This window comes from Acartia tonsa, chromosome 14 (assembly GCF_053477335.1).
Source record: "Acartia tonsa isolate MP-2025a chromosome 14, ASM5347733v1, whole genome shotgun sequence".
Classification (NCBI taxonomy): Eukaryota; Metazoa; Arthropoda; class Copepoda; order Calanoida; family Acartiidae; genus Acartia; species Acartia tonsa.
In genome coordinates, this window is record NC_137273.1 from 9297004 (window position 1) to 9319750 (window position 22747).

At 38.1% G+C, this 22747-nt stretch overlaps 2 protein-coding genes across 7 annotated transcripts in view; both read right to left on the reverse strand.

Moving 5' to 3' along the window:
• Nucleotides 1-15673, reverse strand: part of LOC145305803 (uncharacterized) — a 112058-nt gene extending 96385 nt beyond the window's left edge. The window contains exon 1 of the mRNA XM_080147619.1: nt 15648-15673. The gene's annotated coding sequence lies outside the window, so the exon portion shown is untranslated. The remainder of the gene's footprint in view (nt 1-15647) is intronic.
• Syx1A (Syntaxin 1A) overlaps nt 1-22747 on the reverse strand; it is a 69753-nt gene that overhangs the window by 22671 nt on the left and 24335 nt on the right. For 5 of the 6 annotated variants that reach the window (XM_080147623.1, XM_080147624.1, XM_080147625.1 and 2 more), the window contains exons 6-11: nt 18395-18426; nt 17386-17457; nt 16487-16565; nt 14701-14771; nt 13144-13284; nt 2376-2486 (exon numbers count right to left, since the gene is read on the reverse strand). In XM_080147623.1, coding sequence (XP_080003749.1) covers nt 2376-2486; nt 13144-13284; nt 14701-14771; nt 16487-16565; nt 17386-17457; nt 18395-18426 — 506 coding nt within the window. Of the gene's footprint in view, nt 1-1869; nt 1984-2375; nt 2487-13143; nt 13285-14700; nt 14772-16486; nt 16566-17385; nt 17458-18394; nt 18427-22747 lie in introns of all 6 variants that reach the window. The other variant, XM_080147620.1, reaches the window with a different exon arrangement.

Genomic DNA, 22747 nt, shown 5'->3' on the forward strand with positions numbered 1-22747 from the left:
AATGAAATCTGTAAAAGTTACCAAGTTTGGTTATGTTAAAAAAGTGTTCTAAAAAAAAGGAAGTTGATATCTTTAAAAATAAGCTCAGAACTCATATTTTTAGTGTTTTGGGGGTCTTTTGCTCCACTAGCCCCTAGAAGGAAACTCCCAAAATGAAAGGGGGGAGGGGCGAAAGTGACACTTTTTGAAACCAAAATTAAAAGTTAAAGGAACTCAACTAAAAAAAAGAGTTACAGGTCTGACATTTTGCATGGCAGTTGCTTTATAGGGGTACAATATGGAACTGTGAAGAAACGGCGGCGCAACCGCCGAAAACCGCCGAGAAAAGGCAACAAAAATTACGGCGGGAAACGGCGGTTTTCGGCGGTTGCGCCGCCGTTTCTTCACAGTTCCATATTGTACCCCTATAAAGCAACTGCCATGCAAAATCTCAGACCTGTAACCCTTTTTTTAGTTGAGTTCCTTTGTTGACTCTTAGTTTTGGTTTCAAAAAGTGTCACTTTCGCCCCCCGGCCCCCCCTTTGTAATGGTTCCTTAATTCGGTTATGTTAAAAAAGTTTTCTTTAAAAAATCAGATTGACATTTTTAAAAATAAGCTCAGAACTCTTATTTTTAGTGTTTTTGGAGTATTTTGCTCCACTAGCTCCTAGAAGGAAAGTCCCAAAATGAAGTCCCAATAAAAAATCAGGTTGATATCTTTAAAAATAAGCTCAGAATGCATATTTTTAGTGTTTTTGGGGGTCTGTTGCTCCACAAGCCCCTAGAAGGAAAGTCCCAAAATGAAATCTGTAATGGTTCGTTGATTCAATTATGTTAAAAAGTATTATTTAAAAAAAATCAGGTTGATATCTTTAAAAATAAGCTCAGAACGATATTTTTAGTGTTTTTGGGGGTCTGTTGCTCCACAAGCCCCTAGAAGGAAAGTTCCAAAATGAAATCTCCAATGATTACTTAGTTTGGTTTTGTTAAAAAAGGTTTCTGAGAAAAAATCATCTCAATATCTCTAAAAATAAGCTCAGAACTTAAATTTTTAGTGTTTGGGGGGGTCTTTTGCTCCACTAGCCCCTAGAGGGAAAGTCCCAAAATTCAATTTTCAAAGTTTTATGTGTAGATCCAGTCATATAAGAGAGCTCACAAAAAGAATTAGGTTGATAACTCTAAAAACAAACCCACACGGCCCTCCCAAACTTTAGTACTGAATTTCATTTCCTATAACTGTACAAACTTCCCCCCCCCTGTATTTAAGATATACCTTCATAAACGAGAATTTGAAAAAAATGACTAAGTCCCCCCCGCAGGGTTGCTTGTTAGGGGAAAAATTTTTGAAAAAATAACATGGTCTCAAATGATTCCAAATTGCCTAATTCGGCGAGAAATGCAATAAAAAATTTCTTTTTTGGTGGCGGCGAAAAACGGCGGCGGACGGCGGGAGCGGCGGTCCCGTCGCCGTTTTTTTTAAAGATACCAAAACTTGGGGTAATTAGTGACACAATCAAAAAGATTTCATCCAATTATCTTTAAAACTAAGAGAGTAGCATACTGTATTTAAGATATACCTTCATAAACGAGAATTTGAAAAAAATGTCCCCCCGCAGGGTTGCTTGTAAGGCGAAAAATTTTTGAAAAAAATAACATGGTCTCAAATGATTCCAAATTGCCTAATTCGGCGAGAAATGCAATAAAAAAAATTTTTACCCCCCCCCCAAAAAAAATTTTTTGGGGGGGGGTGGGGGGTCGACGATAATTTTAAAAGTAACTTTGGCCCCATAGAAGCTTAAATCCAAAATTAGCTCCCTCTAGCTCTAAGGGTTCTCGAGTAAACCCCCCCCCCCCCCTGCCCAAATGGTCCTTAAGCACATCCTCCTTTACCATTACAGCCGGCAAAAGCGATAGTTTTGAATTTGGAAGATTTTTGTTGACTATGTGATTGATTGATTGGAGAAAGGAATTTTCATTTCGTTCAGATTTTGTGGATGATATGCTCTTTAAAAAAAATAATCTATTTTCAAATAAGTAAATATGACCTTAAGGTACCAAAAAGACACTGATTTAAACATATAACAACATAAAGTACAAAAAATTAAGCCCCCACCTTAGAATTATATATTAATAATTCATGATCGAATATCATACAAAAATACATATAAATACACCAAATAATATAGGTAAATCTTTGAAAAATCAACAATTTTTTCTTTTAGTCATAAATCTACGCGTAATCGGTTCATTAAGAATCAAATTGTCTGAAATTAAAAATATAAAGATCCTGTAAAACCTATAATTTTCAAGCTTAATACTGCTCTTTACATAACTAAGTACATATATTAATAATTTAGTTCGAAAATGATCGCTAGATGTCTAAACATATAACTTACCCGTCTGGCCTTTGATTGATATTTGAGTGCCTTCTTTGTGTCTTGCGTAGCTGTTTGCACGTAATCCACTGCATGCTCAACATGGTATTCTATCCTATCAATCATTTCACCCTAGAATCAGAAAAAAATAAAATTTCAGTATTAGCAGTAAAGGGCGGGTAGTTTATGGGTTATGTCGCAAGATGTGATCAAAACGTAGCTACTTGGTTATCTAACTTGCCCTAGAATTTGGATATTTGGGAATAGTAACTTTCATGACAAAGCCTCTTAAGGAGCGTTTCGTTGTATTTTCACTGTAGCTTTTCTCCTATTTCTAGCTCCTGCGGGAGGCTCTAACCCTGCGAGACAATCACCTAACCTAACCTAAAATAACCCATCTAAAGCTTCAGAGGCATCGTCACAAAAGGTACTATACCCAGATATTTAATTTAAAAAAATGTATTCGCAGATGGTTAATTCAAATGCAAGCTAAATTATATGTTTTCCCTTTATAAATGTCATGTTCATCAGTTGCACAAAGCAGATTTTAAAATTGTGCATAAGCATATTAATCATGAATCTTGGAGGGTTATAAGCAAATGCCAGACCTTTGATTTTATTGGTAAACATTTGAAGCTAAAAAATAATATCACTATCATATGAGTTTAAACTTTTTGCCTAATTTTTACCTGTCACAACTTACTAAAATTCAGATTATATATCAGCATTAAAAAGCAATAAAATTTTAATATGCAACATACATGTCTTATCTGTGTATGCTAATTAAATAAAAAAAACTAGGTAACTTTCTTATTAGCAAACCTACTTTTCTAATATAGAGATACCTAATTAAAGATGTTAATTTCATTAAACTCTTTAACTGCATTCTATATATCACTTCATTATAATATAATATTGTCTTGGATACACAGGTCTTGTATTATATCATATTGTGGTATTCGGCAACCGTGAGCCATGCCTATGGCACCCCTGATCTGGGGTTCGGTGGAGGGTCAACGGCCCTCCCCCGAGTCCTGGGGAAGGGGTCTAGTGACCCCCTCCCTACGCTTAGAATTAATGATTGAATCTGTCATGTTTATTATGGTTAACTGTATTCTTAATTCTCCCCCACCCTTTTCAGGGATGGGGGATCATTATTGCCCAAACTGACCATTGTATATGTATTATTTATGCTTTTATGTTATGATTATTTATTCCTATCCATGTTATTATTGTTTGTTGTATATAGCTTCAGTATCTTTTAAACCTTCAATAAAGTGACAACTGAAATTAGATGTTGATCATTATCTAGTGAAAGCTAGAGAAGCGTAGCTTCTCTATAGTAAGGTGTCCACGTCTGTCACACTGCCGTAATCTAATTGAACTCCGGTGTCTGCCATTTATCCTCGGCGGATACCACAACTTTGGTGACAGCTGTGTGAGATTACGGCGAACCACAAGTGTAGAGCAGACGCGCATCTGAGGCTAAGGTACTCCCAGCAGTGAATCTGGCAAAACTGACGCAAGCAACCTGAATTACCCACCCTGGACAGCAAAGTTTAACTCTGCATCCGGCAGTTGTGGAAGCGAGACAGCGAAATCCGACGAATAACCGCGAGCAGCGCTGATATCTAACGGAGAATTGAGCGCCAAAAGGGCTGAAACAGGCCTGCGGACCGGCTGAAACAAGCCAAATAAGTGTAAACGGCTGGAAATAGGCCAACTTTACTGCAAGAAATAGCAGGATCCGAACCAGTGGCGCTAGCAGGACGGGACATTCCCTGCCGCCATCAGCCGGATTTGGATCAGCGGCGCTAGCAGGACGGGACATTCCCTGCCGCCGATAGGCTGAAACATGCCACATAGCTGCAAGCTGCGAGCTAACATACGAGTGTAGTGCACCAGAACAGAGAAAAACTACGTCAACTCCGAGTATCCTGAGAAGCTACAACGCAGCCACCCATCTAGAAAACAGATATTATATCACATTTGCAGGGATTACCACCCTAGTGTGATGGCCAAACAATAGATTTATGAGCAAAGCTTGGCAAACAAATTGTTGTGTTGTGATAAATCTAAGAATAGAACAGGCTTGGATTATTGTGTATTGTGATAACAGCTAAAAATAGAACAGAGTTGGTAAACAAATCTGTTATGCAATTGTGATAAGGACAAAAATAGAAGCTAGATGTAATATAATAAAGACCCTGATATACAATCAAAACAATCTCAAGCCCACAGCACAACAACAATACACCCCTTATTCCAAGGGAAGGGGAGGGGCCCCTCTCCATTGAAGGCAAATACAATCAGGGTGATATAATAGATAAGCCTAGGATTAAGAAGAAAGGCCCTATTACACCAGCACACAGTTACCCCCCTCCCTCACAGGGGGAACGGACGGAGTTACCCCCGTCCCCTCACGCGCTTCCCCCTTCCTACCCACACTACACTAAGTCCGTCTGTAGTGTGGGGCTAGCGATCGGACACACAGAGCGCCATTCACGGGTAGCGCAACAGAGTGCGGAAAATATCATAAATCCAACGGACGAAGCGGACCAATGAGAGAGCGAGTTGAGGGGTGAGAGCGCGTTTTCCCCGTGTGCGCGGATTTGACGGCGCGGACGCGCGTTACAAGGACAGGAGATTCCACGCACACACACACACACACACACACACTCACACCGGAGCGGAGCTACTCCATAGCATTTAACAGGGGTATTTTAGCAAATAAAGAATTGCAAGTTTCTTTCCTTCTAGCTCTAGTGTGATAAAGGAAAACCCAATCAGTTCCTGACAGCAATTCAGACCCTCAACATCTATCTACCTCTACCAGCCTACCCTACAACCTCAACACCTAACTAGTGATAAGTACAGCTAAGTTATATCTTTGCAACTAAACTCCCAACCTAGTGATACAAACAGTGTTGGCTGTTAGGCTAGGAAGCCTCAAGTGACAAACCATTCACTTTAGTACTGTATAACTTTGTGCCCGCCGTTTCACCGTTGACCCAATGGACCAGCATCAAGCCCCAGGAGGTGACCAAGCCCTAGGATGGCTCCAGGATGACCCTCAGCCGGCCCCAGCCGAGTACCGCAAGCTGATGCTGAGCAATCTGCCGGAGTTTAGAGGGCCGCCCAAGCAATCCTGGTCGGCACATATCCGCAGACTTGAGATGTCATGGGCGGCTTACCGCGTGCCACCTCATGATTCCCTCAACCGCCGCAACGCCCTACTACTGTCATTGGTAGGGCAAGCGGCGGAAATGGCGTCCCATCTGTTTGGCGAGGCAGGCCAAGCCTTGACCTACGAACAGGTCAAGACCGAGTGTGAATTGCTATTTCGCCCTGCTTTTGAATCCCAAACGCTTAAACAAGCGTTTAGGGATTACAAGCAACACTCGACAGAACCTATACAAGCGTACATATCAACTAAGTGCGCCTTGTATAGGGACGCCTACAACCATGAGGATCTTGAGTTGTTGGTGGACGAATTAAATCGTGGAATTCGTAACGCCAATGTAAAACGCCTCATGATGAACCATGAAATTACGAGTGTACCTGAGTACACTCGTAAGGCCATGTTCACCGTGACCATGGTTACTAAGCAGCTGAAGGAAGGTGTGTGCTTAGTGGACTCGACCGACGGGCTGACTGGATCTGCCTGCATCCAGTTGCCCCAATATGACGAGTCGGAGCCAATGGAGATTGGCTCCTTGGCTCCGGGTCTCCACCAGATGGGGAAGGTCGCTCCAGATGACAAGGTTCCAGGCCGCTGCTACCGCTGCCAGGGGAGAGGCCACCGAGCTCGAGACTGCCCAACGCCTGTGGAAGTTAGCCTAGAGGAGAGACGCACCCAGCCACGCCGTGACCGTTCTGCCAAGTGTGAGCGTTGCCACTATGACGGTCACACGGCGGCCGATTGTAGAGCTGACTGGGCCCAGGTAGCCAGCCGCAGGCGCACCGCCGACAAGGGTGCCCCTCCAGGGAAGCCCAGCAGAGTGGCCCATATGGAAGGGAGCGCGCCCCCAGCACCACCACAGCAGGCAGCCGCCCCCAGAGCTGCGGACCGAGCCGATGGGATGCCGCAGTTCGGGACTGTCCCAGCTAGGATCAACGTACTGGGCAGCGCGGCTGAACCCAACCGGGTTGGCCTAGGCTTCAGTCTTAACCATCTGGGGCCAGAGCTGATACAGCCCAACAACATAGCCGAGCCAGAGGTGCTGAGGCCCCAGCCTTTCAGCCTCAACATGATGGAACCTGCCCGACTGAGCCTACCCAGCAAGAGTGGAGGGGCGCTGCCCAGCGTCCCTGAGACGGTGTATGGGGAGGTCCTGGCAGCCGCCGAACGAGAGAGGCAGGAGGTGCTAGCCAGCACCTCTGCATCGATGTATGGGACGCCACCCGGCGTCGCCACCTGGGATGATGGGGGGGTGCTATCCAGCGCCTCCCACCTGGTGCCTGGGGCGACAACCGTCGCCGCCACCGAGATACCTGGATCCTGGAACGAGCCAGCCTCCAACCTGATGTCTGGGGCGACAACCGTCGCCGCCACCGAGAGACCTGAGTCCTGGAACGAGCCAGCGGTCCCAGAGGAAGGGGTGACACCCGTCACCCCCAGTCAGCCAGCGCCACCAGCCTGCAGGGAGAGCCCAGCTACATGCCAGCCAGCGCCACCAGCCTGCAGGGAGAGCCCAGCTACATGCCATCCAGAGCCCCCTGCCAGCCAAGGGAACCCAGCTGCTCAACATCAGGATAAGTTGAATTTGTTAAACGTGTTGTATCCAAAATATTGTAAACACCCAGCCTTGCCTGTGCCCCCTGCACCTGAGGCTGGGGAGATTGAAATTTGGGAAAATAAGGACTTGCCTGTGCCACATGCACCTGAGTTCCTAGGGCAGGGGAGGGCAGTGAGTAAGGGCGAGCCTGTGCCACATGCACTTCAGCCCCATGCCACTGGGCATGCTTTGGACAAGGGAAGGGAGCACTTAGGGCTAGGGGAGCCGACACCCAGGCAAGGGCCAGTCGCTTGCCAGTCTGTCATTGGGGAGGGTATCGGGGTGCCTCGGCCGCATACAGATAACGCTCAATGGAAACTTGTATCTAGCCAGGAGCAGCCCAGCCGTGTCCAGTCCCAAGAAGCAGCTGTGACCAGAGCTGAAGATCCCCAGCCGCGTGTACGAGGAAGATGGTTGCCTGGAAGCCTCTCCCATTGGTGGATGGTCCTGTGGGGCCTCCTGCTGGCAGCCGTGTGGCCTACAACCAGCTACGTCCTGGTGGGGTGGGACTGTGCCAACCCCACCCATGTCACGTCTTACAATAAAGAAAAGATGTGTAACACGGAGCCCCTACACCAAGAGGTGCCCCTGGGCCATGAAGTACACGTCCTGCAGCAAGTCAAGGTGAGGGAAACCACTGGGTACAGTTGTCAGCTCACCGTGTCCCAGTGGACATTCAGGTGTGGGGTATGGGGTCACCTCAAGGTGACCTCGGTCCCCACCCTCATGAGGCCAACCAAGATAGACCCAGAAGCGTGCCGCGACCTGGCCAGGAACCGAGTCTACACGTTGCCAGGCAAGACCCAGCCACTGACGTTCCAGCTGAACCACCCCCTGTTCTTCACCATCGACATGGTGGGCGCCCTCGTCAACAGCCCCGAGGGGGTGGGTTGTGAGGGGGAGGACGTCCACTTTGAGGGCCAGCTATACCGCAACGAATTAGTGCTCCAGGAGCGACGGCTGCTGGTCAAGGAGGAGACCTATGTGGTGGAGGATGGACGGGTGGAGTCCCAGTCTGACCACTTGACCCTAGAGTGTCCCCATTCTGAACTGTCCTGCATCACTGGAGAAGCAACCTACGTGTGGGACCACCTGGGGAGAGATTGCCCCTTGAGGCTGATCCGCAGCCTCCAGCCCAGCCTGGTGATGGATGCATATCTGGTTGACCATCAGGCTCAGTTTTTCATCAACATGACCAACCCCACCTCGATTGTGAACTGCGACTTCGAGGCCCATGCCACAAACCATCCAGCGCTGTTCGTGGCAGCTGACCCAGCCGCGGCTGCGCTGCCCAGAGTGTCGGCCAGGGATGTTGACGTTCCCCTTCAAGCACAGATACATGCAGGTTATATTGGGTTTACCCTGGAAACGCGCATGAAAAGCACCGCAGCAGAAGAAGTGGTGGCCAACTGCTGGAAGCTCCAGCAACTAGACCCGGCCCACCCGGTGCGTGTCCAGGGGAGCACGTTCTCGGTACTGAGGGGAGACATCCTGCTGCAGCTGACCTGCCAACGTCACAAGTACGTTGTCCGCGAACACAAGGAGTGTTGGGACAAAGTGCCAGTAGAGCCCACAGGTTTTGTAGACGCTGTGACACGGGTATACAGTGAACACGCCACCAAGATTCCCTGCTCCTCCACCTACCCCCTGACTGTGCACACGGAGGAAGGCTGGATAGAGTTAACCCCCGCTCCCAAGAAGAGGCCACCCCCGCTGGATACGCCTAAGCAGTTGTTGACAGAACCCTTAGATGACTTCAGTTCAGGTGGCTTGTATTCGCAGGCTGAGTTGAACGACTGGCAACAACTGCTGGCGTTCCCAGCATACAAGAGTGCCATGCTGACCGGCCTATCCTATGGCTCCTGCGTTCAGCAAGGCAGCTGTTCGGCCACAGGAGACCATGGGATAGTGTCCTACAACATTGACCGACTGGCGGAGGAAGGAGAGGCAGCCCTGGATGTCTGGGCTGGATTTAGACAAGCCATCCACGAGTGGGGAGATGGCGCAGCCATACTGTGTTTGCTGTTGTTGATCCTCAAACTGCTGGGGGACCTAACCATCATCTCCCTGGCAGCCGCACAAGGAGGAGTCCGAGCAGCCCTGAATGCGATATCACAAGTGTTCCTGTACCATCCAGCTTTATATAGGAAAGCGCTGGCTAGAGCCAGGCTCAACCATGCCAAGTCCCGGGACTTTTCAGTGGACTGGGATGCCATTCCCATCGGCAGGGAAGCAGCAGAGGAAATGGTGTCTATGAAATCCACTGACAGCGGGCATGACCGCCCAGGTAGGCCAGGACCGCCCTCTGGCAGACCCCGCGGCCCCTCAGGAGGACAGGCCGCTGCTCAGACGATCAACCTGACAGCCAGTGCCCCAGCCGCTGCCAACAACAACCAGCAGGCCCCACTGCTGACTGTTCCAGCAGCAACTGTGCCACCAGCAAACCTGATACCTGCCGGCGCTGACCAACGTGTCCAACCCAAGCCAGCCTCTGCCTTCTATCCCACATTGGGAGCCCACCAACCCTAAGAAGATACTCACCACTAGGATTCCATTGAATCATTATCGTTTGTATATATTTTATCCCTAAGGAGCGGGCCGAAGGCCTCAACCACTGTCGGAAGTCTGGTAGGGAAACCCCCTCCCAGCCTTCCGAGGGGAGAGTTGTGGTATTCGGCAACCGTGAGCCATGCCTATGGCACCCCTGATCTGGGGTTCGGTGGAGGGTCAACGGCCCTCCCCCGAGTCCTGGGGAAGGGGTCTAGTGACCCCCTCCCTACGCTTAGAATTAATGATTGAATCTGTCATGTTTATTATGGTTAACTGTATTCTTAATTCTCCCCCACCCTTTTCAGGGATGGGGGATCATTATTGCCCAAACTGACCATTGTATATGTATTATTTATGCTTTTATGTTATGATTATTTATTCCTATCCATGTTATTATTGTTTGTTGTATATAGCTTCAGTATCTTTTAAACCTTCAATAAAGTGACAACTGAAATTAGATGTTGATCATTATCTAGTGAAAGCTAGAGAAGCGTAGCTTCTCTATAGTAAGGTGTCCACGTCTGTCACACTGCCGTAATCTAATTGAACTCCGGTGTCTGCCATTTATCCTCGGCGGATACCACAATATCATTAAGGGAAATTTATCTGTACAAATTAATAACATTTAGTGATATCAAAAATTGTTTTCAATGGGATTAAGCGTTACAATAGATTTGGTTGGAAAAATCTTAAATGCATATTCACTCAATAAGTACAGAGAAAGTCCCAGTTTTATCAAACTATTTAAAATATCTAGCTTGTGCTTTGCTTTATTGTCTTACGAATAAAGTGGCAGTGCAGCATATTAATTATATTTATGGACTAAATCAAAACAAAACAAAAGATGAAACCTAAATAAATAATTAAAACCTAACTTTTACAATAATCTTACTACTAAAATTTGGTTATAAAAGTAATTATCATTTATTTCATGCTATTATGATTATGATAATGAAAATTTTGTTAAAGCCTTGGATTATTATTAGCATTTGTAATTATATTTATTTAATGACTTAAGATGAAAGTTAACACCATTTTATGATTTTATAATTTATTTATTCAAAAAAATTTATTTTCAAAGAAGCTATTCTCATTTTATTACAAAAAGGTTTAAACTTCAAAGAGAACTAAAGAAGCAATAAATGAAAAAGTATTCTAAAGAAAACTAGAACAGAGGACAAAAATACAAATAAAATTTTCACAGTTTAATCAAATTCTAGAATTTGTAGAGAGAGTTTGAATATTACAATTTTTTTTTTGCTATATTTTATATTTTAGGTTGTCCTGTCTAATGAAAACAGTCTAAATATTTTCATTCATCAAACTATAAAAACATTGCTTTTGCAAATTAAGATTTTGGACAAAACATAATTGTCTTGGAATTAGTTTTTTTCACAATATATTTTTCAAACAGTTCAAAAACTACCTAACTATCCAATCCTAATAAAATGCAAAATTTCACATGTCTCTTAAAAATGAAATCAAAATAGTTTATTTAGTAGGTATAGTATTCTATAGATATTTATTGTACATAATGAAAAATGATTTTTTACCTGGTTAAATCAAAACAAGTATCTGTTAATAGAAATACAAAATTTTAAATAAATAATGTAATATAGCTGTGTCTTAAGTATATTTTGTTGGTTATGGCAAAATGTGTTTTTATGTTTACATGAACATAAATTCAACCAATAAAAAAATTAAAATTTGGGCCCACAAAACCATTTAGTTTTTAATTAATGTCCTTATAGGACCTAGAAAAGACCAACCAGATTAAAGCAACATTATTTTTTAGTCACTGACAAAATTTGCCAGGCTTCTGATACAAAACCAATCTTCCATATCTTGTAACATGATGAATGTACTTTTTAAAATTTCAAACATGTATATAATTGAAATTTCTGGTATAACCCCTTGCAAAGTTTAAAGTTTTATATTAAATGGAGAAAATATGTTAAGTACTTCTAACTTTTATGAGAAGCAAATTCTCATGACCTCACAAACAAATTAAATACTTAAATTAGGAGCACAATTATGAAAAAAGGGCGTAAGTACCTTATGCTTAAAACTACACATAGGAACCTAGCCTAATAAAAGAGTTAAGGTACTGTGACTTTAAGTAGTACATTAAGTAACTGTGAGGAAACAATTAAGTTGTTGTGGATGAAAAACACCATCTCGTGGTCTTAATTTTCATAAAAACTACATCAGGAATCTGTGCTTTCAGATAGCATTCTCATTTATTAGACTACAGTAAAGAAACTGCCAGGTAAAATTCTGATGCTTCAACTATTGTGTTTTACTTTCTGTAAGGTACATTTCCCCCACCCCCACCATTTATGCCATTTTTTAATTAGAAAAATATCTAAATCTGATGGGTTTACTCCTATATCTATTATTTTCTTAGGAAATTCCATTTAGTCTAATTAAATATTTTGATGGATTATGTAATTTAGATTAATCAACACAGACCTGTAACATGTTTGAATTAAATGTACCATTTTAGTTTGTAAAAAAAGTAATTATCAAATACATGTTATTAAAATATATGTATGATGTTGACAATGTGAGTTAATATCCCCTCCCCAATATATATTACCCAATATATAGAAACAAAATATAATTATTTTCATTTTCAACATCATTTATTGTTTATAAAAAGATGAAATTATAAAACAAAAAGCTTTTAAGTTGTATAATTGTGCAAAATACATGTTTTGTTTAAGTTTAGTAAATCTTTGTTATAAATAATTAATGATCTTCCTACTAAGAATTGGTTCATTACACCAAAGAAAAGATTTCTTTTTGGAAAAATATGTTTCTTTTTTTAGTAGGAATAAAGATTTTTTTATAGATTATATAGGTAGAATTAAAAAAGTTATTTATAGAATAAAGGCTTCTTTGTGATAGGGAATGGGAAGGTTGGTTGTTGAGTTTGGAGCTTCCTTACCCCCAAAATAGATCATAAACCTTTCCGAGCCCAATAACAAGAATTTAAAAGACTTAAATTTTTACAATTTCGACATAAAATAAATTTAAAATCCTACACAAAAATTAATCCCTGTTTTTGTCAGTTTAATATTGAATTTGAGTAACTCAATGGATTTGTAAGAAAAATTGTAAAAACTAGCAATTCAACACAGCAGACAAAGATTTAAGAAAATCCGCCAGACTTTCAGACAAAGATCGTTGAGAACATAGAGTAGGGGTAAGGGCTTTACAAAACAGGCGCAACTCATTATCATGCACAGTTAGGACTTTATGAGCACGGTAGTGCAATCAAAGAGTTGGTTGTCTGTTGAGTGTTACTTAACCTAATACCCTGTGTGTTTTGACAGAAAAGGAGAAATTGGCTCCCCGTAATGTGTTTGGTTTTTGTACCTGACGTTAAAGTTTCATTGACAGCAGTATCACCCGTTAGAGGTTATTAACGAGGTTATTATTGAAGATTATTACACTACCTGACTTTCAACAAGCATAGCCATGTCCATGAACATATCATGAAGTTCTTTGATGCTGTTCTCCAGCTTGATAATGTCGGCGTGCCGTGCCTCAATGTCCGCCAGGGTTTGCTTGGCGGCGGCGGTGTCCATTATTATGCCCTGAAAAAATAGATTTATTATCCTAGATGATTGGTCAGTCAATCAGATAAATAATTATAAATAGTCTCATAAAAATCCTTTTTCAAAGAATAAATATAATAAAATTTACAAATATAAAAGTTTTACAAATTATAAAGTTAGGCAAACGTATATTTACAAATATAGAAAAGCAGTGCTCAATATGGACTTACTTACATTTTTAGACTTGATGACTAAAGGCATGCTCATACCATTATACCTATTGGTCCTAAGAATCGCTATTCCAAAAATCTATTGTGTAGGATGATTGTATTTTATGAAATATTATTAAAAAAGGAAGAAATCCTCATGTAAAATGGGCATATGAACTTTCTGGTAACGCTTATAGAGTCGCTATGTTTTTGAAATTGTACTCAACTATTACAGGAATCAACATACCAGTTTAAACATGACAATTGAAACATGCATGATTGTCATAAAGAACTATCCGTTATGGACGGACAGATGGACCTACGGTGATAATAGAAAAACTTTACTTTTAAAAATAATAGGTAGGTATAAATTCTTAATATTCATTTACCATTGTTTTTTTTTAAAATCAAATAAAAAATTCTGAAAGTGAAAGTTGTTTAGGTGAGAGAATATAGTTTTACAGAACTCGCATCTTTTCAAAATATTATATTTCCACTTATTAATAGCGACGCTTCTCTACATCTAGAGTTTAACTGTCTGTCTGTATTTACAATACATTCATAGTAGATGGCTTCATAAGAAAAATAAAGTATGTTGAAATCGTTCTATCAACATCAAACTTTGCACAAGAATACGTGAAAAAACATGGTGTAGTTTAAGCATAGCAGCTCTGTAATCGTTACCAGTAAATCTGTACGTCCATTTTAAACATGCTGATTATTTTCTTTATTAACAATAATGTTTTTAAAGGTAGAATCCCTTGGACTTCCTAATTAATGTTCCTTAGTACGGTTGAATCATTTGTTAAGGTACGCATTTGTGGATGTTGTTATCCTGGTTTTTATTCTAGATATTTTGAGACAAACAAGAAAATTGGAAAAAAAATCAATTCGTGTATACCTAAATTAAATTGAAAGTGAATTTTCTAACACTAACATGTATTTGATAGATGGGTAAAGCTACAGTCAGTTGGCTATTTTTTTTTTTGACTTGTGATTGTGTAAAGATGAGATACAGCCACAAAAAGGCATCAACTATTTTTTTAAACATAACCGCATTATATGCAAAACTCAGGCTATGACAGGAGATGTACTGAAGGTGCAACTTTTAAAACGTCTTTAGTTGTAACACGGTTAAAGTAAATATTCAAACCCATCTCCTCCTAGATGACCATCATATGCGCTCTGTATGTACCTACAGTCTCATTCCCATCTATGAGAACGCTAACGCCAAGACAACATTTACCTGAGTAAAAACAGCTGGGTTTCCTTGCTCCAACATGTCCTCCAACTCCTCGTTGGTTGTAGTTCTACCAGCTAAAAATACAAAATATGAATTAATTGTAACAATGGCAATCTGGTTGAGAATAAGACTAACTATTTTACAGCGTTGTGGAGCAGGAGCCTGAAGCCGCCATACTTTGCCAAAGCCGGAGCGGTTATTTTGTAGAGCGTCTCCGACTCCGGGGGTAGCTAAAAAATATATGGAAAAAAAGATTTTTAATACCAAGATTAAACTTAATGTTTAAATCTTATAATTTGTCCATTTGTCCAAATAAATAAAATTTTCTCAAAAATTGAACTTTTAAAAACTTCTAATAGAATAAATTCTAATGTATTTACCTAGTAAATTGATACAAGTAAAAGGTATTTTTTTAATTTTAAAAATGAATTTTTAAATTTACAAGTAGAATAAAATTGTATAAATACCTACAGTAATTGTATTGAAAAGGCTCCTTAGTTCTATTTTTATATATAAGTAACAGGACATATGTCCGTCTGTCTGTACTGAAAGATCTCTCTAACCGCTGAACCGATATGGTTCTCCTTTACAGTGAACCTTTTCATAGGTACTACAGAAGTTTCAGGGGGTGGGGGGGGGGGGGGGTGTTAGCATCACCCTCGCCGGAGAAATCACAGATAGAAAATAATGCCAAACAAACTTTTTATTTTTCAAACAAAAATAGTAAGTGGTCGACTTCCCCCTTAAAGCCTTTAGGGGCGTAGTCGCTAGTATCTGATAAATTCTAAAAATTGATTAATTGCAAGAAAATATGTAGGTAATAATATTTATATATTATTTAGTTTTAAAAGCTATTGATCCATCTCAACCCAAGACTACTTTATAAAACTAACATCTTTGTACAGGCCATATATAAATTTCAATAACTAAGGTTATCATTCTCAATCGTCCTCTTGTAGAAGTGAATCAAGCAATATTTGCTTATTCGTTATATTATTTAGATATTGGAACATATGTTTCAAATTAATCTTATATAAAGATTTGTCTTGCAAGATTTATTTATTTAAAGAAAAAACATTTATGCCATAGGATGCTATCGTCCTTATTAGTGTTAAATGATATACATCCTGGAAATTTTTCTATATAAATATTGAACATAATATGCGTATTTGATATATTATACCAATTAAAAATAAAAAAAGGATAAATTATGTTCTTCAATAGCGCGGCAAAAACAAACTTACATCATTAAAAATTTAATCAGTGCACTGTTATTTTAGAAGTAGAAAATCTTTGTTACTCATAGGGATCTAAAGGGATAAGACAATGACATCCCTAATGATGATACACAAAATTGATTAAAACTAGTGGTTGAAACGTTTTAACAATTAATCTAAGGAACCATTATTAGGACAAAGAGCGGGGCAAAATTGTAAGTAGTTCTAGGAACGTTTTAACTATAGAGATAGCATATGATATTGTTTATAGAGTTGCTTCGTCAATGAAAATAAACGTATATTCATAGCTGGTAATAATGGTCCTTGAGTATAAATTCTTAACAAAAAAGTAGCAAGGTTTCTGTTTATTCGTTAAGATCTTTCTAAGTACTCAAAAGACAGTTTCAAGACCATCTTCAATTAGGTACAAGGATGATTTTACTTTTAAGCTATTTTTTTAAATTGAAGCCTTTTAAGGAAAGTAGGATATTTTTTACCTCCTTCATTATTTATTTTATAGGTCCAAGATGCTAAGTGCGCAGTCGCTTGTTAATAAATAAATGAGTACTTACTAATTTCTAACTGTCTCTGAATTCTAGATTTACACCTTTCTCTGTAATCTGTTTGGGTGCGGTTGTATTCCGTCATTACCTAGGAGATTATCAGATAGATAGATAAACAAGTAATGAATAGATAGATATTAGATTGATACCTAGATAGATTTACATAATTTCTTTAAAGGGAACTATCCACGAACAAGAGCAAGTGATGCTAAGTACCTTCCAGCTTTGATCCATAGTATTTTTTTATTAAATGTACTAGGTTTATATTTAATATTTGGTTTATCGACTAAAAAGTTAGGTTTCACCATGGTTTTTTATGAAAAAACTTTAAAATGTAAATAATTTTTTGATGAAATATCATCAAATGCTTTGTTGAGTTCAAAGGACAAAATAAAATAACACAACAGAAAAGCATCAAATGCTATAAATTACAAAAATACTTTAATTAAACTGTTTACAATATTACAAGTTACCAACCTTTTTATAAATATACATTTTTAATCAAATAATGTACCTACTTTTGTGTCAAGGCTTTTAAACAACAGTTTGAACTCATCAAAACATTCGATGATATTGCACCTAAAAATGCTTAACATTTCAAAGTTTTTTTTCATATTAAACCATGGTGAAACCTATTTTTGTAGTCGATAAACGGAATATTAAACATAAACTTAGTATATTCACTAAAAAAATACTATGGATCAATGCGGGAAGGAACTTAGAATCACTTGCTATTGTTCGTGGATAGTCCCCTTTTGTTGTATTCCATCATTGCTTTTAAATATATAAAATAAAATTGGTCAAGTACAGCTATGCTTGATTTTTACTTCTAACCAAAGGTCATGCAATCAAATGGTTGGTTGTCTGTTGGGCGGTTAATGTCCAAATAATAAAGAAATGTTCTTTACCTCCACAAATTTTCTGCTAAGGGTGCTGTGTTGTGTTTTCTTGATTCTTAACTCTGCACTGGCTTTGTTAACCTAGACAAGATAGGTAGATAGTTAGATAGTTCGACTTACGTATGAACTCTAAAAATTAGAGTTGGATACCGGTATTTAAAACTATCCGGTTACATGATATCTGGCTGATTTTTGCCGGATATCGAACGTTGGCCAGATATCCGGCTGGAACCGGATATCCGGCATTAGAAATCAGCCGGATATCCGGTATCCGGCCAAAAAAGTATCCGGCTCGACCCTACTAAAAATGAAAAATAGGTAACTGACGTATTATATAAAGAAAGTTTTTTGTAGCCTGAGATTTCAAGAACTACTGAACAGCTTGAGTTGTCAATTCCAAGATATTTTTTTAGATTTAAATTTTGGGGTGGTTTTAGGCTATTTTCTTGTCCATTTCTTCCAATAGACCCTGGATACTATAGGCGCAGTCGCTAGTAAACAATTTATAGTGACAACAAACTATAGTTTTGCCAGTATTTATTTTTAATATCACTAAAAAATAAGATAGGCTACACCATATATTTTAGTAGGACAAAGAGACATCCTACTACTTTAAGCACAAACAAACTCCACAAAAAAACATCTAGAAAATTATGTTTTAGTATTATGGCCCCCCAAAAAATTTAAAAATCTGATGATACTGGCTAAGTAAAGGTAGGCTAAATTTTGGAGACCAACGTTTTAGAAGTGTTATTATCTATTTGAAAAAACAAGGATGACGTACGGACATTCTGGTAATGATTATAGAGTTGCTACGCTTTCTAAATCGTACCTAACTACTAAAGGAATCACCATGCAAAGTTTGAAATAGATAGGACAATTCTAACATGCCTAAATTAAAGAAAAAGCTATCCGTTGTAGAAAAGCTTCGCTTAAAAAAAACTCTTTAAGTGCAGACGGACGATGCGAACATAATATGAAACTATAGAGTAAGTGCACCGCTAAAATTAAACTATACCTGTTCCTCCTGTTCAATACTGGTTTCTATCACCTGTTCATAACATCACAGTTTTTAAAAATATTTAAACTTTGTAATTTAAAATACTTTTACGTACAAAAGGACGTGCGGACATACCCTAACTATGAAGTAGCTGCGCTACTTATAAATTTACAAAGAGAGGGGTAGGTTTCTGGTAAAATTCGTAAAGGTTGTGTGTTATAAGTTAAAAACAGTAATAGAAAGAACGATAAAAATTTATGTTAACTTAAAAAATTTTTTTTTGTCTATAGTTCTTTTTCGTTACATATCTTTTTTATACAGTAAGATATTAGTAAAGCGTCTGACTGCAATATAAATACTTTGTATATCTTCCTATTATACAGTGTGTTTTTTTTATGAGATTTTTTTTTAAAGCAATTTTACCCCATTTATAGTTATCAGAATTTAATGATTAATGGCTTATTTTCTCCGTTTTTAAGGCAATTTATAGAACATTAAAAAAATATTTCAGTTTTTAATTAAAAAGTACAGTAAAATGTAAAATTCAAAACTTAGGTGTCAACATCTAAAAATGGTTTTAGCGCATTTTTCTTATGTTCAAATCTTCTACCCCTTGCAAGAAAAAAATTGGATTTTCAGTAGTCGACTTTGGGGGGCCAGTACTCCCTTCCTGATTGAGATATGACCTGCAAACTTTGATACATTTTAGTACATGTCCTTAATAGTATCTGTATTGATTTTTAGCTCTGGATCTCAACTTTAAAGCGTTTTGCAGACATTCTTGCAAAAGGTAGAAGATTTGAACATAAGAAAAATGCGCTAAAACCATTTTTAGATGTTGACACCTAAGTTTTGAATTTTACATTTTACTGTACTTTTAAATTAAAAACTGAAATATTTTTTTAATGTTCTATAAATTGCCTTAAAAAACGGAGAAAATAAGCCATTACCTAATCTTTAAATTCTGATAACTATAAGTGGGGTAAAATTGCTTTCAAAAAAGTTCTCATAAAAAAAAACACTGTATTTAAGTATTTTGAGGGTTTTGGTCTGTCAATTACATTGGTCGGATGAAATTCTCTATTACAAGGCAACTTCATACAGGTCAAGAGTTGGTTTTAGGCTATTTTATTTCTAGATTAAGGTCTATTTATAAAATAATTACGTTTACCTTTAAATACAAAGCACCGCTAGCCACTTAAGGATGGTTTTAGGCTATTTTATTTCTAGATTAAGGTCTATTTAAAGGATTATTACGTTCACCTTTTAATACAAAGCACCGTTAAGCCACTAATGGGTGGTTTAAGGCTATTTTATTTTAAGATTAAGATCTATTTATAAGCTTATTACGTTCACCTTTAAATACAAAGCACCGTTAAGCCACTAATGGGTGGTTTTAGGCTATTTTATTTCTAGATTAAGTTTTATTTAAAGGATTATTACGTCTACCTTTAAATACAAAGCACCGTTAAGCCACTAATGGGAGGTTTTAGGCTATTTTATTTTTAGATTAAGATCTAATTATTAGCTTATTATATTCACCTTTAAATACAAAGCCTCTAGGTGCTAAGCTTTTTGTTTAGACAAATTATAAAGTTTGTTTATTAAATATCTTTCCCTCTCCCAAAGCTAGATAAGAAGATATGGATATTGCAAAACATAATAATACGCACACACATACATAAGAACACACATACACACACAAAATAAATCCATGACGTGTATGGAGGCAGAAAAGTTGTTCCTAAGAACAATCAAAACATTAAAATAACAAAATTAAAGGGAAAGCAAGTTAGGAATTGTGCTGTAATAATAATATCTCAAATTGTTTTAAAACCAAGGATAGAGAAAAATTGTATATCATGATAATATTTCAATATTTTCTTGTTTTTCTTCTTGATAACATTATACATATTTTAATATAAACAAGGATGACAACAACCAGGTCTCCAAGGTTCAAAACATCTGGCTAATAGAATAAGATAGGTAAGGGAAGTGGTTCTGTAACTTAGTGAGAAGGAATGGCTCTGAAGGCTAAGGCAGACGGGTCCAGCTTGGAAGTGTCTTTGGATTTAAAGGCCTGATCAAGAAAGTATCTTAGGATTCTTATAATATGTTAAAATGGACATCTGGAAGTGGACTTTCACTAGATTATACACCTACGAATTGTAAATTGTACCTTTAAAATACAAAATTAAAGACCATTCCCCTAATAGAAAAGTTTACTCAAACAATAAAAATTAATATGTTGCTTTGCTCAAAAACACTCAATTATGTAAATAAATCAATTTGTTCTAACAAAGCGAATAAAAGAACAGGACATAATTGCAAAATATGAATAAACATAGAAAAATAAAAAGTTATAATTCAATGATGTAGGTATTATGTACATCCCCAATGATGACACACAAAATTACATTTAGTGGTTGAAACGTTTGATCACTCAACTTTATGAACCAGCTAATCAGAATTTAATTAAAGTCCCCTATAGTTAATAAGCTATGGAATAATAAAAATTTGGAGACTAGTGTAATAAACAGCTCACTCCTCTCCCTCACTGTATTTAAGTAGTGCTTTATTATCAAACCCTTTACTTAAGTCTAAAGACAAAAATATTCATTATATATTGGAAGTAAGGTAACTCAAACTATTATCTAATAATGGATATAGAATATACATGGATCACTGGATATTATGTCAGGGAAAAACTTTTCGTCAGTTTTGGTTGTTAACGTGGACATCACTTATTGGTCAATTATTTCATCCAGTAGGAGATGAGTGGATGGAGTAATGGTGGTGGATCATTATTTGCAGTAACAAGTTTAAAGTACTTGATAATCTGGTGCAAGTAGTAATAAATCTATTTATCTAGACCATAATGACGAATTTTAGTATTTTTTTTAGTTTAAACCAGGGTGGGGAAAAACCCAGGGTTTTTTTTAAAAGACCAGCCCAACCCAACCCAAAAACCTTAAAAACCCAGGGTTTTAAGGGTTTTTATGGGGGTTTTATTGGGTTTTTTAAAAAAAAACCAGGGTTGGTTTTTTTGGGTGGGTTTTTTGTATGCCCACCCTGGTTTAAACCTTTAGGACCCTGATGTGAAAAATGTATTAAAGTATGAATAGGAAAACTTAAAAAATATCATAAATTCTTTTTAAAAAGTTTTATATAGATATAATATGATGATAAATTGATAAAATTTCTTTCTCAAAAGGTATCTTTAAAAAAAAACCTACATTCTATCCCTTCATATTCTATGATAGAAAATGAATATTGGTGATTATTGTAGTGATAATTGAAACATAATTGTTAACACACTGAAAAACTAATCTGAATACATTAATAATCATAGCAATGATATTTCCTCTTGGTATATAAAGGTTTACATATTTATTAAGGGGGGGGGGGAAGTTCTGACACATTTGCGTAACCTGGTGTATAGGCTTTATCTTTGGACTAAGAGGATAGGTTATAGGAGCTCCAGGCCGTCTCTGTACAGAGCTGGATCTTTAAATCATTTCAATGGTGATCTAAACCACCCCGCGCGAAATTTTAGCCAATCACAGCGGCGCATTTTAAAAATACGCCGCTGTGATTGGCTGAAATTTCGCGCGGGGTGGTTTAGATCACCATTGAAATGATTTAAAGATCCAGCTCAGGTAAAAATTAAAAATAAGATTTTTTTTTTGAAGAGTTAGAGGTTAACTTATAAAACAAAATATGCTTCTTTTTGATTGTTATTCACATATTTGAAGAAAAAACATACATATTTTGTCTCATAAGCTAACATCTAACTCTCAAAAATTTTTTTTTCATTTTTACCTGTAGAGAGACCACCTGGAGGCCTGGAGCTCTGGAACCTGAAGGCATATCCAAAAAATCTTAAATCTGGGGGAAATTCATCATATAAGAATGATTTTATCCCTAATAATCTATCCTCTCAGTCCAAAGATAAAGCCTATACACCAGGTTAATATATTTTGGGCAAAGTAGACAGATCCTTAGTGATCTATTCATGGTTACCCGGGCAGAACTGATTAGGATTTAGGTTGTTTTATTGTTATAGTAATTTGAATTGTGTTTTATATTTTGTTTTTTACTTTATGACTATGTTTAATTTTTATGCCCAAATAAATATGTTTATGTTTATGTTTATGTTTTTAGGTTTACGCAAATGTGCCAGAACTCCCCCCCCCCCCCCCCTTAACATTAAATAAAGAAATAATTTTAGAGGAGGGGGGAGGTAAACACCCCTCCGCCCCATACGCATACAGACCTATTTGAATTTTTTATTCAGGAAAATGTTACCAAAGTTTAAATACGAATTGCAAAGAGCATTAGCCACTTAAAATGGTAGTTTTTATTTTAAAA